Source organism: Macrobrachium nipponense, chromosome 42, assembly GCF_015104395.2.
Source record: "Macrobrachium nipponense isolate FS-2020 chromosome 42, ASM1510439v2, whole genome shotgun sequence".
NCBI classification, from domain to species: domain Eukaryota; kingdom Metazoa; phylum Arthropoda; class Malacostraca; order Decapoda; family Palaemonidae; genus Macrobrachium; species Macrobrachium nipponense.
The window spans coordinates 5216016-5232077 of record NC_061103.1 but is presented as its reverse complement, the minus strand read 5'-3'; the positions used below and the strand labels follow the sequence as shown (position 1 = coordinate 5232077).

General features: G+C 41.7%; 1 protein-coding gene across 4 annotated transcripts in view; it reads right to left on the bottom strand.

The window, feature by feature from the left end:
• LOC135212946 (pyridoxal-dependent decarboxylase domain-containing protein 1-like) overlaps positions 1–10831 on the bottom strand; it is a 286832-nt gene extending 276001 nt beyond the window's left edge. For 3 of the 4 annotated variants that reach the window (XM_064246696.1, XM_064246698.1, XM_064246695.1), the window contains exons 1-3: positions 10653–10831; positions 7541–7620; positions 5960–6332 (exon numbers count right to left, since the gene is read on the bottom strand). In XM_064246696.1, coding sequence (XP_064102766.1) covers positions 5960–6332; positions 7541–7620; positions 10653–10688 — 489 coding nt within the window. In that variant the 5' untranslated portion in view covers positions 10689–10831. Of the gene's footprint in view, positions 1–5959; positions 6333–7540; positions 7621–10368; positions 10574–10652 lie in introns of those variants that run through there. The other variant, XM_064246699.1, reaches the window with a different exon arrangement.
• Positions 10832–16062: the final 5231 nt, after the last annotated feature.

Genomic DNA, 16062 nt, shown 5'->3' with positions numbered 1-16062 from the left:
CTTGGAGGGCTGCAGGCGATCGTCAACCCGCGGTGGCGATCGAGCTGCAGGCCTGGTCGAAACCGTCTCGCTGTGGAGAACGGCTGGACCGAGCACAGCGGCCCCGATCTCGAGTGTCAGAAAAGCTGGTGCTGGTTGCCGTACCCGATCGCTCTCTGTGAGAGCGACGGTCAGGCGACCTGCAGGCTCCACTGTCACAGTGAGACCGGTGCTTGTCCTCACGGCACGTCACGTCGCTGGTTCCAGCCGTGGCTGGCACCGGCGAACGGGAGGACCTCTTCCCAGCCTCAGCCCATGCCGGTCGTGGACCGTCACGTCCCCGGGTAGCCAGCTGGTCGCCGCGAGAGCGAGAGCTGGTCTGGTGAGAGTCGCGTGAGCGGCTGTCACCAGTCTTCCGCCCCGTGCCGTGAACCTGACGCTGAGCGAGCTACGAGGTCTGGTTCCTGGCTGCACGGTCGCTGGTAGGCGACCGTACACTCGGTACCTCCCGCGAACGAGAGGCCGAGACGGACCCTGATGCAGTGGCAGAACCACTGACACCAGGCGAGGAAGTACCGGTGTTAGCCGGTACCCCTCTGGTCCCGTATAGTCTTCTTCCTTGCGGAAGAAGAGACGGGCCCCGCTCCCGAAGGAGCAGGAGGACCAGCGGAAGGAACCCTCCCATCCCACCGAGGTGAGACGGGTCCCGAGAAGCTCCCGAGGGAGACTTCTTAGGAGGGAGGAGGCAACCTTCTTCTGCCTCGGCTGTGAAGCCTTAGAAGTCGAAGGGGAAGAGGCGGGCAGCCGACGACGATGAAGAAGATGAAGACGACGACGACGACACCTTCCTCCTCTTCTTCGTCAGCTTCCTCAGGACAGACGTAAGATCTGCCATCCAGGGCGGAGCCGGGGCTGCTGTAGCCGAAGCCACAGGGCCCGGAAACGCACCTGTACAGACAGACCAAAGTCTGGGGTAGTACACCACGAACAGGGACGACGTCAGCAGGTATGGGCATCTCAGGAACAGCAGGCACAAGCCAGCACATCATCGGTAGGGACAGCCAGCGCAGCAACGGCAGGGGACAGCCAGCGCAGCAACGGCAGGGGGACAGCCAGCGCAGCAAGTGCATGGACAGTCAGCCCAGAATCGGCAGGTACGGCAGGCAGCACCGGAAACACAGGAAGTGGAGCAGCAGCCAGCAACATCCTGGTACCGGCGGCAGGTCCAGGGCGAGCTCTAGGGCAGCGGAAGTGTGGTCGCGGCAGCGCGGCAACCACGAGCGGTCGGTCGGCACGCCCCCCTTTCTCGGTACGGCGAACGGCACTTCACAGCGGCTGTAGGCAAGACTGTTACCACGTGAGGCGAGTACAACCAGGTGAGGAGGGACGTCATCACTGGAGCGTGGTCACCACTCCATGGGTGACCGCAGTAGGCCCAGACATAGAACCGCAGCCCCTGGACACTAGCACGCCCTGCAAATGGAAGGACGCCCATACCTCACCAAGGTCCACCCTCGTGGCAGTAGCACCTGCGGAAATAACAGTAGCAGCGATTAGTGGGGGGGGAAGTCCCTCGCGCGGGGGGGTGAGCCCTCTCCGAACGAGTGGAAGACCCCGAATACAATTGTACATTGGGCACCGAGCGCCCTCCCCCGCGCTCGACGGATAGGGCGAGGAGAAGAACGCAGATAACCTCCCCCCCCAAGGGGGAATGGGAAGGGCCATCTGTGGGAGCTGAGCGGGGGGGGGGGGGGTTCGGGGGGGGGGGGGGTTCTCGTTTCACCCCAGCACAGCACCCATGTACCCAACAATAATAATAAGAGCCCGAGAGCAATCGTGCCCTCGGCCCGAATGCAAGGGCATAAGGATCAATTCCCTGACTGAGCGGAACTTGAACCAAATAAATATTGATGCAATCAATAATAAAACGGAATAAAATGAAAAGAAAAAGAATCTTGCATTACGATTCACTTCACAATGAATAAGGGCTCGGATCGAGCGCATTTGCGCCCTCGGTACCGAGCGCAAGGGTAAAAGGATCCATTCCCGATTATGAATGGAAACCTTGATCCATAATGAATTGATGCAATCAAAATATATATGAAAATGAAAAAGAATACTGCGCTTGCGATTTCACTTCATACAAATAAAAAGGGGAAGGATCAATTCCCGGGAAATAGCGGCAACATTGATCCAAGTAAACAATGCAATCTCAATAAAAAATATGAAAATGTAAAAAGAACTGCACTTGCGATTTCACTTCATTCAAATAAAAAGGGGAAAGGATCAATTTCCAGGTAAGCTCGGAAAACTGATCCAAATGAGTATTGCTACAATCAAAATAATATATATGAAAATGAAAAAAGAATACTGTACTTGCGATTCCACTTCCATACAGAATAAGTTTCGTGCCGAGCGCATTCGCTCGGCAACGAGCATACAGGTCAAAAAAAATATAAATGAAAAGAGCACTTACTTACGATTTTCATCTACACATTTCCAACCAAAATATACGCTCGGAGCGAGCGCTCTCCCGCCCTCGGCACGAGCCATACACAATACGAGGATCATTTCTGGGAAAATGAATTCCCGCACTTACGCCCTTCAGTCCCGGCACTCGGGTAATCGGAGGGCGTGGAGAAACCAAGATCCTTTAATTCACAATTGAATTCAATGGAAATAAATATGAAATGATTGTACTTACAATTCAGTTTCACTAGATAAATAGAAAAAGAAAAACATAACCATGCGAAAGCAACGACGATGAAGCGGGCAGAGAGCGATGATACACGTCCACACGCCAGCAGGCCGAAAGCAAAAGTGGTTTGTTTACCTCCCAGTCGCGCGCGCGCGCCTGTCGGACAAGCAGTTAACTACCGAACCCCTTGTTCGAAAGCTTACGACCTATCCAGCTGCCGCTAGTACCTTCCTATTGTAAAAGGACCGAAGGTTTGTATGCCGTGTCGGAACAAAGGCGAAGGAGGAGCCACAGGAGAAAGGGTATCCCCAAATTCTTGTAGGAGCAAGTCTGTTAACCTCTTATACGAGGAAACAGAGGAGTCTTTAGGTACTTCTTCTTCCGAGGGATCCTGTTCTTCCTCGGCTGAAGAACCATCATGATCCTTAGAAGCGCGACTATCCTTGGAGAAGTCTCTTAAAGAAGTCTGACGTCTGACTGTGGGAGACAAAACTTCTGGAGCGTGCCTGCTCGAAAATTCCTTCTTGTCCGGAGGAGGGCGTTTTCCAGTTTCTTGGCGCCTAACAGGAGCAAGGCAGCTCTCAGGAGCAGAGCGCCTGTTTGAAGAAAAACTTCTATCAGGCTCTTGGTGCCTGTCCAAAGGAGAGCAGCTACCTGGCGAAGAGCGCCTGCCATGAGAGAAACAGCTACCAGGCTCTTGGCGCCTGACCCGAGGAGAGAGGCTCTCTGGCGACGAGCGCCTACTAGGGGAGAAGCGTCTGCCAGGCTCCCGGCGCCTGACTCGAAGAGAGCGATACTCAGGCGAAGAGCGCCTGCCAGGAGAAACGGGCCTAACAGGCTCTTGGTGCCTGCCAAGCGAAGAGCGGCTTACTGGAGAAGAGCGTCTGCTAAGAGAACCGCGCCTGTCCGATTTAGGGCGCTTGTCAACAGGAGAGTGGAGGCGAGACGAGGAGCGGCTACGAGGTGAGTAGCGCCTACTAGGCTCTTGGCGCCTGTCAAGGGGAGAGATCCTATCTCGAGAAGAGCGTCTGTAGGGCGAAGATCGCCTACGAGACGCCTGATCCTTGTCCGAAGGAGAAACTAAGTCAACATGCCTACCAGGCGACTGGTGCTTGGACGAAGATGGAAGCTTGTCCGATGCAGAAAGCCTCATGCGAGACTCCGAACGCCCAGGAGAGAGGGCAGCTTCCGTCGAATAGTGAGAGTCGGGAGAGGGGCGCCTGGACTTCTTTACAGGAAGCGAGACGTCCTTCTTACGACGAGCAGACACACTAAGAGAGCCAGCCAGCCGAAATCTGCGCCTGAAGACTAGCCAACACCCGTGCAGGAGAATTCACAAAATCCTGAACAGGAGACGAGGCTCGATCCCTGCTCGGAGAACGATACTCAAGAGATCTCCTCCGTTTCTTCGCTTCCACCTCAGGCTCTTCCGAAAAAACTTCAGGGCTGGAGGGAAGGGTGCAAGGAGCCTGCCAGGCTCTCTTCGAAGGGCGCGAGGCTTCCGAAGAGCTCCATCCTCGTTTAGGAGAGGGCGAAGGCGAAGACAAGAAGCACCACAAGACTTCTCTCTTGGCGCGATCTAAGGTAGCCTGGGAACGAGCAACAGGCGCTACTGAGGGGACGCCTGACCGGTGGGGGTTCTCCCTAACCTTCCTACGGCTTTCGACTTTCCTCCTCCACTGGGACTGGGAGTCTGGAAGAGGTCTAAGCCTGGAAGCATTAGGGAGCCGATCAGACGCACCCTCCACTGCACTGGGATCACTGCACAAATCACTATTACAATCACTCTTACCTTCTAAATGTTTCATTTTCATCTCCATGCTGCAAATGGTGGCTTTCATGGAGGCCACTTCCGAAGGTGCATCTTCGGGTTCGATGCAGGGAGCAGGAGCTGAAACTGGTAAAGGAGCTACGTCTAGAATAGGGTTATCTACATCCAACTCGCTAATACGAGATCTACTAGAGCTCCTGGAAGAAGCTTTCCTAACTTTATCCTTTTCAAAATTCCTCAAGTAGGAAGACAAAGACTTCCATTCATCCTCGTTCAGCTTTTCACATTCAATACAAGGGTTAATAAAGGCGCAGTCATTCCCTCTACACTTCATACATACTGTGTGAGGGTCTACCGCAGCTTTCGGTAGCCTCACCTTACACTCACTCATAGAACAAACTCTGAACATAGCAGTTTTCTTAGTATCAACATCAGACATCATGAATCCAAAGAAAAATCCAAAGAATAATAAAAAAACGGTCCACAAATCGCGAATGCCAGGCCAAAAGATCAGGTACTTCACCAAAAGTCCGTCGAAACAATCCAGGGCAAAAACGAGAAAAGAATCCAACTGTCGAGAGGTACCGACAACAGGTGTAGTCGACACCGGCGACAGAAAAAATCTGACAAGAGAGGGGCATTGGTTCTTACACCCGCCACCCAGCTGCGGGTAAGGTAGATCACCTGACCTACCTGTCGCGTTTGCCGCGAGTTTTGAATTCTGTCGTGACGTCAAGAGACGTAAGCTAAGTATATATCTGACAGGAAAGTTCATGTACAAAAAAATATGTTCATACAACACCAAATTTAAAAAACCTCACCATACACAGCTAGCCAGATACAGCCTACAACCTGTAGCTAAGAGAATACTTCTTAATCACCTAAAGAACAAGTGTTAATACGTGCTAAATTATACATTTCACAGGAATTGGATGCTAGTTCTTGATAAAATAAATTCTTAATTCTTGATAAAATCAATTCTTAATTCTTACTCAAAGGTAAACAATTTTGTAAAAAATTAGCTGTTACACCCAAACTGTCATTTGTAACACTACATATATCCATTATGTCAATTAACAAAAGGTGGAATCTGATTTGGGATGAATGCCTACTTCTTTCATGGGAGGAGGACAATTTCTCCAGATAAGTGCTACTGATAATTATAGCATTGACATCAATTAATGTTCAGTGCTTTCATAAAAACATTGTAAAAGAAACAGAAAGCCCACGCAAATATAAAATAAAACTTTATACAGGTGTGGACAAATGCTATCAGGTTCAATATAATCATAACAAAATTTTACAACAGGTACAACAATTCATCCCATCAAAAGTCTGATAGGACTAATATTTTAATCATGATTTGTACTGCATTGTGGTTTGTGTTTTCAAAAGAAAAAATTAAAAAAAACCTTATGAACTTTAAAATGAATCCTGAAAAGAATGCCAGCATGATGAATCCTCCATAAAATTATTATCTGATACACTAGTAAAGAAAAAAAATGTCTTACCTGCAAAAGCCGCATTGTATTTGCTGGATCCTGACCATTGACAGCCAAACCCTGGGGCTTCTTCTCTTCTGGTGGAAGGGGTTCAGCTGGAGAGCCTAAGGTACCAAATACCTCGGAGGTAAACAGCGACAGAGCCCCAAAGACGTCGTCCTCTTCCTCTTCCGCGTCCTCATCATCTTCGTTTCCCTCTGTAACTTCTTCTTCCGGTTCTTTTGGCACAGGGGCCTCTTCAGGCTTTGCCTTGTCGACTGTGTCTGGTTTTTCGGCTTCAGGTGCTTTTTCCTCCTGCTCTTCTGCTGCAGCAGCTACTGGTTCTGCTGGTGGGACCTCAGCTGGTGGTGGAGCATCCCCTGTTGCAGCTGGTGCGACTGGTCTGATAAAAAGCATGGGTCGGTTATCACTAGTTAATACTTGTTCTTAAGCTGTCCTCCACTTTTCCTTAAAAATCAACCTTGATTTATAACGTTACAAACCAGACATCCTTACCATATTACCCTAATTGAATACTAACAGTAAAAGTGAGGAGATAGACATCTATAACAGTAAAACATAACAGTATACATTACATAATATAGTTCCACCATCACATAAGATAGTTCCACCAAATATCATTAACTGTGAAAAGATGCAATTTTAGGTTTATTTACACAGTATATAGAATTCATAATTCTGTCTAAAACACATTATATACATGTTATATAAAATCATAATTGAATTAAATTTTAATAAAAAATATCTTAAAAAGGTTATATAGAAATCTCATTACCATAAGACCCGTTATGAACGTGGATGACAAGAGGTCTTGTGCCATACAGGCTTGTGACATAAATCAAAATTTTTACTGGAGTTCCATCTATCAATTTCCTGACTTAGCTAATGCGATTTCTTACTGTCTGCTAATTACTCCAGCTAAGATACAGGAAGATGACATAAAGGCCTGTCTTGTGTTTGTTGGTATTTTCAAGACTCAACATAAGGAGAGGTTGAATTCTGTTGCTCCTACTGATTGCTTTTGTCGGAGAGGTTGAATTCTGTTGCTCCTACTGATTGCTTTTGTCTATAAATTTTGTGACTTTATTTCATAATCAGGCTTTGAGCAAATTACAAATGAGGGTACGCAAAAGTCTGGTAACTGCTCAGATCCAGTATTCACTGCTCCAAATAGAACTTTTGATCATGCTTTAGCTTCTACAATGATTACATCTGAGCCAGCAGTCATTGATGTTTCTACTCTTTTCAATTTTTTGTCAAACCTCAAGCAGACTGGAATGGAATTTTATGATCTTTCACTTGTGAATGGGTTGCCATAAATGGAAGGCGTCCCTACCGTTCCCATAAATGCATTGTAGTACACAAAAAGAACGGTAGTAGAGACAGAAAATAACACACACACAACGAATTACAGCAAAAGGTTTATCTTGCTAAAAATGAAGAGGTACCAATAATGTGCCTATGATGTGATATGTATTAACAAAGGAAAATAAATGCTAGAGAAGCAAACTTTTGAGTTTTACTTGAATGTAATGAAGCTGGAACTCATAATAAACACTAACAATATATTCACGGCACAGTAATACTCACTCTACTTCCTCTGCTGGTGCTTCAGCTTCCCCTTCAGGCATGGTCACTTCTTCTGTAGTGGCTTCAGGAACTTCTTGATCCTGAGAAAAAAAAAAAAATCTAAAGCCCTCAATTTTTCTTGTTCAACTATCAACACAAGAAAATGTTAAGAAACTATTTTCAATATAAGCACAAAAACATAAAGGCAGTCTTATATATATTATTCGTGAAGCAACAAGTTAAATTTGGCACAGTAGACCATTAGACTACCCTAATTGAAATAATTACTACTAAACACTTCCATCCTGCTTCCTTAAAAGTGTTCCATCATTCAACTCCTGGCACATAAAACAATATTGTGCCCCATCATTACCTCAGATTATTCCTATAACTATTGCCAGCTTCACATGATAAATCACACTTTGTTTAATGTTTACAATCATTTCAATTCGGGCATTAATCAAAATTACTTGCAGGCAGATCTTTACCTTCAAGGACAACCAGCAAACCTTCAAAAGCTGAACCTGAATTTTACCATCACATTTCATACCAACCATAGTGTGGACCATATTAAAAATGGGACATCACCTCAGAACTCCTACAGCTTAGTTTAAATGAAATAATACTACCTATTGCATATACATGTTACTGTATAATTATCAGTGCTGATTATCAGCAATGATATCCATTTTTTGTTCCATCAGTAAAATTATTTATTTTGCTGATAACACGTCATTTATTTTGCTGCCGAGGAGGGAATGTCCCACTGATGACAACTGTTTTGTTACTTTATCAGTCTTCTATAACATCAGCACTTCTTAACCCTTTCATGTCCAACTGACGTAATAGTACATAAAAATACTCTATCCCCTATCTATCCACCTGACATAGCGGTACGTAAAATTTACCAAAATTTTTTATGCGTGTGGTAGGGGCATTTTTTTTATTAATTTTCCGACAAGTAGCAATTTCAATAGGCTAGATCATACCCTGGACCGTGTATCTCGGGTATCAATATGCCAGCAAAGTAGTTTCTGTACTGCACATGCTCAAATCCAGTACTGCACTCTGTTTCTTACCCTCTTTTCTATCAATTTTTTCACCAACTGGACTTATTCGTTTTCCATTTATTTATAAGTCGATATTTAGAGAATTTTATTAGCTTTCTCATAAAAAATAATTCATTCGCCTGACTTTCATAGTTTTTGAGTTACGAACGAAAATATAAAAATAAGTAAAGATTTTTTTTGTTTTTTGTTAAATAACTCATTTTTCGTATTTAGAGGGCTGGGACTCTTATTCTGACTATTCCACCATGAAATACTAACATTTAGAAAAAAAGGACAGAAAATGAACGTTGTTGGCATAAAATTTATATTTTTGCTGAATTTTCTATATAATTATTTTTTCGCACTGTCGAACGCTCCCAGATACCTCGGATATCTGGGGAAACAGTACTCAAAACTAAGCGGATATGAAAGAGTTAATTTTGACATTAATGCTTATCTGAAGTCCAGAAAGAGAATACCTATATGTAATATTAACTAGGGGCATATAAATTAGCACTGCACCGTTTTACTTATGAATATAAAAAGACACTTTACAACTCAAGGCACGATTTGATTTTAACCTAGACATTCATCTGTGAAAATTCCATGATTCCAACTTTCACTTTCAGTCAGTAAAAAAGTTTTTAGAGCTGATATCCTCTATATTATCTGGATTATTGAATCATCGTCCAAGAATACAATTAGTTAATTATACATATATGTGAAATAAAAGGGTGTTTAGGCAAAATAAGAGTAATATGCATGGGGTATGCCACATTGGGTTTGATGTTACCTTTTACATATATTTTACCATGACTTTGCAGGGTTGTATTATATCTCATGGTAATAATCTGTGATCTATTTTCAAGAATCATTAACTTTCTTTAGAATGTCATTATACAAATTCTAATTTTGAGCAGTTTTATTACACAAATCTAAACTAGTACAAGGTCCTTTAGATTAGTCTCAGGTAACATGTACGTATCATCCTAAAGCACTCTCGAACAGGTTAGAAGAGGGAATCCCAATCAGTTAGTTTAAGAAACTTTAGGCTAGGACAAATCCCTGTAATTGGTCTTTTGACATCTTTGGCCTTTTCATGCTTCATGTTTGATGGTGATTATAAGCACAGCCATCACTTTAACTTGTGAATTAAACAATTTAAATCACTTCTGTTGATGCAGTCCACTCATCTTGGTTCGCTCCTAAAATCCATGGTTTAACTCTAGGATCCCTTTAATGGTAGACTCCAAAAATAACAGCCAGAAATACCTACAAAAAAACCAAACTACTAGATAAATATACATAATTCAGAAAAAATGCGTAGCTCATGGACCTAATGACGATTTAACGTATCACAGCCTGCTAGTGGTTACAACTTCATCAGGGATAGTATTTGTCTAGGGTACGGGGTTGTCAACCCAATCCATTCACCTAGCCTAGCCTATAGGCTAGTTCTACTAGTTATAAGATACTCAACAATAGACTGGCTAAGGCTACTAAGCATCACGTAGCATGGTTTATGACGGCCTAACCTAACCAATCTACTTGTTAAGTAAGTTAGGATAAGGACATGGTGTCCTTTGTGGCCTAACCTACCGATTAAAGGTTAAGGGGATCTTGAACCTAGGCCCATTATCGATTGCATTGATAATGAATATGTATATTTCCGTTCAATTTCAAACCATCACGGAATAAACTAGGGAATTAAATGCGAAAAGGTTTCTATATATTCCGACATAGACAGGATATAAATGCAGGGCATTCACGAGACCAACCAGAAAGTTCTCCCGAACTCACCCCCGATTTCACGCCTCTATCTCAGCCCGAATATGGCCGCAAAAGGCCTTAAAACTCAATTCTCGCGAAGGATTGGGGCCTCAAGAAGGTGTAAGGAACGGAAACGAGAACGAAATCGAGCAATTAGCGGCGAAACGACGTCGTGTTTGTGCCGCCCGGTGCAGATCACTTGACAGATCTTGTCCACGTAAACAAATCGACGTCATCGCGAAGCCATCACCCAAAACAAATCGTACAAGCAAGCAAGCAGACAGCGACTCTGGGAACTTTCAACTCTCTCTCACCTTATTAACCTCCGCTTCCCCTTTGGATTCGTCCATAATTCTAATTATTTCAAAAAGGCGTCTTTTTAAAAAAATTCTACACTTAAAAAAAGGGGCGTCCGACTAACGCGTAGCACTTGTCGTAGCGACACTGCGGACGGATCGTCGGAGGAGACAATGTTGCGTGGCAGCCTCTACGGCCAAAATACAACATTGAGGAAAATGTGTCGCGTAATTCGTCCCCTGAATCGTTTTGCCTCTTCTAGGAGCGTTCAAATATAACCCACGATATCCTTCTTATCTGATAATTTCAAAAATACCAAAATCAATCAGTTTTTTATTCAAACTAGAATTTATTTCCATTATTCACTTCTCATTCACGGCTCGGAAGATGACGTCATCGGCCGGGAGGTTCGAAATGCATGATGGCACACTACGCTAACTATTATGTCATATAAACACTTGCCGTTGTTTTTTTGTACATTTTACTTCATCAGATTCATTCTTTCAGGTTATCATTATGCTCTTTTGAATTGTACGCATTAAAATGATAATGTTTTATGGCAAACAGGACTTAATCGGAAATTATTTACTCGCAAGAATTTTATTTTTATTTTCACTTCAACATCATTGCAACCCATTCATATTAAAAATATTATATCTCTAAAATAAAATAATTTGCAGGGTTTCTTTCCCAGTGCATATTTTGATAGAATAATGCTTCCCCCCTGCTTATGATCGTTAAGCGCTTTTAATTTTCATTCATTTCTTTTCCTATGTTTATGTTTTCGTTTGGCCTACCCCTAGCTGCGAAATTTATACAGCTGTTCTTACCAGCTTACTGATTCACAGCTGACGATTATATTATAAAGTTCCAAGCTAAACTAGACTGACTGACATGCAAGAATCTATTTAAGTAACTATCAAATTATAGAGACTTCTAAAGGCATTGCAAAAAATCTCAAGTCAAAAGCGTTTGTAACATTAAAAAAACAAGCTTCAACTGCCGAAAGTAAATAATATAAGATGATGTAATTGATGTTGATGCTGAAAACGAATTAGTCCCATAACGGTTCTTGAAAAGAAATGTTTAATTTCTTCTTGAATATCTCAAAAAGTTTTCGTTTTTCTAGTTTAGTACTTAAGGGAGAAGATTCGTATTGTTGAATTTAGTAATTCTTCTCCTTTTCCTTGTAGTTCATCCATTGCTATGGTTTAGCTTCTTTGATGATGCAGCTAAGTTGGTGTGAAGTGTTCTAGTTGAAGACACCGCCATTTTTTAATAGATCAAAGTTATCTACCGTAATACCGCAGGAGAAAATCCTAGCATTATCTGTAAATATTTATTTATTAATTTGCAGACCATAAACGGTCATTTTCACGATACTATCATTTTTTTAGTCTTGTAGTATAGGTCTAGATTTCAGTTTTCATTTTTTTCCACCGAGACATTTAATACTTTGGCTTTCTTATTTTTGGTGAACAGATACTGGAATGAATCACAATGCATTCAGTTGGTCTCCTTAGGGCAGCCATTAATTGTAGCTAAGGGTGTAGCTAGCTCCAAGACAACGTCTAACACAGATCAATGAACAATTGAAGACAACTCCTAAGTAGCTGAGATGCACCAGCGCCACATTCCTAGTCCCAGGAATATCCGGAATTCTGGAGAAAGTCAAGGACAGTCTGTGCTGGTATTTAGGCGTATTGTTAGATCGCCGCTTAGTGACTAGACGTATTCCAAGATCGTTGTTGCGTAGTTTTGATCTGGCTAAGATTATTGTCTAGTACTTTTGTAACTTAGGTTTTCTCGCGTATTCTGCGATATTTGAGTAGGAATTTGAATTGGCGTTTTAACGTTTTCTATGATCCTTGTAAGATACTTTCTAACTATAGGTTCTTGCGTATTCTTACTTTGTTGTGTAGTAACTACAGATTAGTTTCAACGTATTTTAAGATCTCTGTACTACGATACTTAAATTTTTTGATGTATTATACGATCTTTGTGTAGAAACTAACTTAGTGTCTTGACTTATTCTAAGTGCGTTATTTGGTAGTCAATTGATGTTGTTACGTATTCTAATGATCTTAGATTACAGATACTACAACGTAATAATATATGGATTGTTAAGACAGGTTCTTCAATATACTTTTTGTAAGTAGTTTAGGTAACGAAAATGGAGTAAATCGTTTATTATAATATACATACAGAACTCTAATTACTTATAAAGCTGGGTACCTAAGCGTTAGGCGTACTTAAAAGAATCATTTAAATAAAATGGTTAAATCTATTATTAAATTACGTAAGAGTTTCCAAAGATTTATTGATGAAAATATTATCTTTAGACGGGACAGAACTGAGCCAGCAGGCCATTGCAAACAGAGGGGGCATTAGTCTAAGATTCAGCCACTCAAAGGCAAGATGGTTTTCTTGACGACAAAATATCAGATCATCATCGATATGCACCAAAAGCAAATCACCAAAAGGGTATCATCAAATAGACGTATTCCTGAAGATTCACCGAAATTCGCTAACTCGTTCTCGAGATATTATGTAAATAGCCGCATTTATCCAACTCTAGGACTAGTCAGATAATGAAGTATTACAATAGTGAGTAGACTCCTTTTCAAAGATAATGGTTAATTATTTGTCTTGAAAATTTACAGGATTTATTAAGTAGAATTCTCTCTCTCTCTCTCTCTCTCTCTCTCTCTCTCTCTCTCTCTCTCTCTCTCGAAAATATAGAATGCCTCTGCTAAGCAATACATTATTTAACTTGCTCTTTAGCCAGGTGTTGTGGGGTACAGCAGCTGTTATCACGAGAGAGAGAGAGAGAGAGAGAGAGAGAGAGAGAGAGAGAGAGAGAGAACAGAATATTGAATTTAGACCAGAATCCAAGAGCTGGGACCTATGAGGTCATTCAGGGCTGGATGGGAAATTGACATAGACAATAAGAAGGTTTGAAAGATGTAACAGGAGGAAAACCTCAAAGCAGTTGCACTAGGATATACAATTCTTAGAGATGTTTGAAAGTCAGATGGCGGAAAGAGAATATGAATGGAGGTACAGTAAACGAAATGAAGAGAAAGTTGCGGTTTTTGGACAGGAGAATAAGTAGCAAGAACTACTATTAGAATTGATGTCATTTCAGAAACAAACTTGTACCCGCCAGTATCAATGGCTCTAGGGAAACGACACGTGGATACGTTGAAGCTGATTTTATATATAAAAAATCATTTTTAGCTCTAAGCGAGTCTTAAATGACCTTGAATATAACATGCGATTACGTTTAAAAGCGAAATTATTGAAAGTAACAAAACTTGAGATATCATTTTGTATTCCTCTGGTCTAGATGATCGGTCTAGAGGTTGTGGCCAACTTTGCAACTCCCCTGAGATTAGATTGAGAAAATTACCTTCAAGTGCAAGAAAAATGAATATAAATACAACATGTGATTACATTTTCAAAGACAAATTAATGAATATGATACAATTTGAAAAGTCAAACGTGGCGCTTCGGTCTAGATTGTTCTGAGAACTTTCAACATCGGTCTAGCGGTTGAATTCAACTCTGTAACGTCACGGGCGATAAGTCTATTGAACTTAAGTTTAAATGAAAGAAAAAGAAAGTAATCAATATATTTCGCACATTAGTCCGCGGGTTGAATTGACTTAATTCAAATGAACTACGAAAGGTTCAATGAAAATGACCGGGCAACTGACAGTGAATTCACAGATGTTTCGTTCTCAGACAACACGTGTCAGTGTGCCACGCTCACTACACCTGTCGCATTCTTTTATATCACACTACACCTTTTCAGCAATACAATACGCTTGGTTCGCAGCAGCACCTGTAGTATGTGGCATATGATAGTATTCGTTCCTTGCTTAAAAGCAAAATATCAAAAATATAATATAACGCTAGTCTAGCTGTCTTCATAATGTCAATAGTACTATCAGTCATGCTGCTACTAGTAGGCCCTACTATCAGAATTAATGCCGTAGCAAGACCAGACTCTTCATTGTGTTAAATATATTGATCTTTTTGATTCGATTCATAACCAAGTAATTATAATCAAGGGTTGTATTTTCGGTTATTGTGCGTCAAACATCTGAGCATCAGGTGCTTGTTGTACCCGGAAATTCTGTGTCGAAATTTTCTGGTTTCACTTTTATATACGAGCAGTTATGTATACTCTCTCTATCACACACACACACACGCACACACACACACACTATATTTAGATATATATATACTATATATATATATATATATAGATATATATATATATCCTTATATATATAAATTAACTATACATATATAGATTATTATATATAAATATATATTATATATATATATTAATATTATAAATACTATATAATGTATATATAAAGTCCCAATAGTAGTATAACGATACAGGTGGCAGAGCTGATTGTTAAAATTACATAAAAAGAACGTTACGTATCGACTAAGGAAGATAACCAAGTAGAAGTTGAATAAAAAAAATTAAATTAAATTATTTAAATGGGAAAAGCGGAATTAATATAATTATGTGGACCAAGTATTTCCAATAAAATAATGAATGCTTAATAAATAATGAAGCTTATGAGAGAAGTGAAAAGACGATGATGACATCTACAGAGGTTTTAATATATGAAACATTAATAAAAGTTATTTTGATGAAAACAAAGTGTCATAATATAATAATAACAAATATAACTAATGGAATAATAATAATAATAATATATACTTAGGAAGGCAGACCCTCTCTCAAGCATACTTTATTAAAAGTAATGGCTACTTCAGCAGCGTTACACTTGTAGAGATTCTTCTCTATTTTGCGAATAGTCGGCTTTTTCCGTGCTACTTAAACAGGCTAGTAGAGCGCCTATAGAGGTCATGGTAAAATACAGGGTCAAAATAGGTGTATATATTTGAATTTTACAGATAAACTATGATACCATAGTCATCAAAAGTCATTAACGATTTTCTCTCTCTCTCTCTCTTTCTTAAAGCGAGCTTTCGTCTGGAGCTGCCAGACATCCTCGGGCTGGGAAGCTGAGGGTGGACTGATCTTGGTGCGGTGTCCGTCCTCCTTATATCTGTGGCTGACAGCAGGGGGTCTGCCCCATGCTTGTCTCCTATTGGCTGGTGGCGGTGAGTCTTGTTTTCATTGGCTGCCTGAGCCAGGTCTCAAGCCACTTTCTTCGGGCCGATGGTTGCGTTGCAGCATATCCTGCAGCCGCCTGGACCTCCTAAGCGGCGCTGTAACATTGATGGGCGTTGCGCTACGCTGTGGGACGTCACGGCTACTTTGATTTCCATCGGCTGCAGGAGTACCTCGTTCGGGGGCGTTGTCATCCATAGAGTTGTCATGATCGGTGGTGTCATTGTTGGTGGCAGGTCTTCTCATACTCGTAGGGAGGAGAA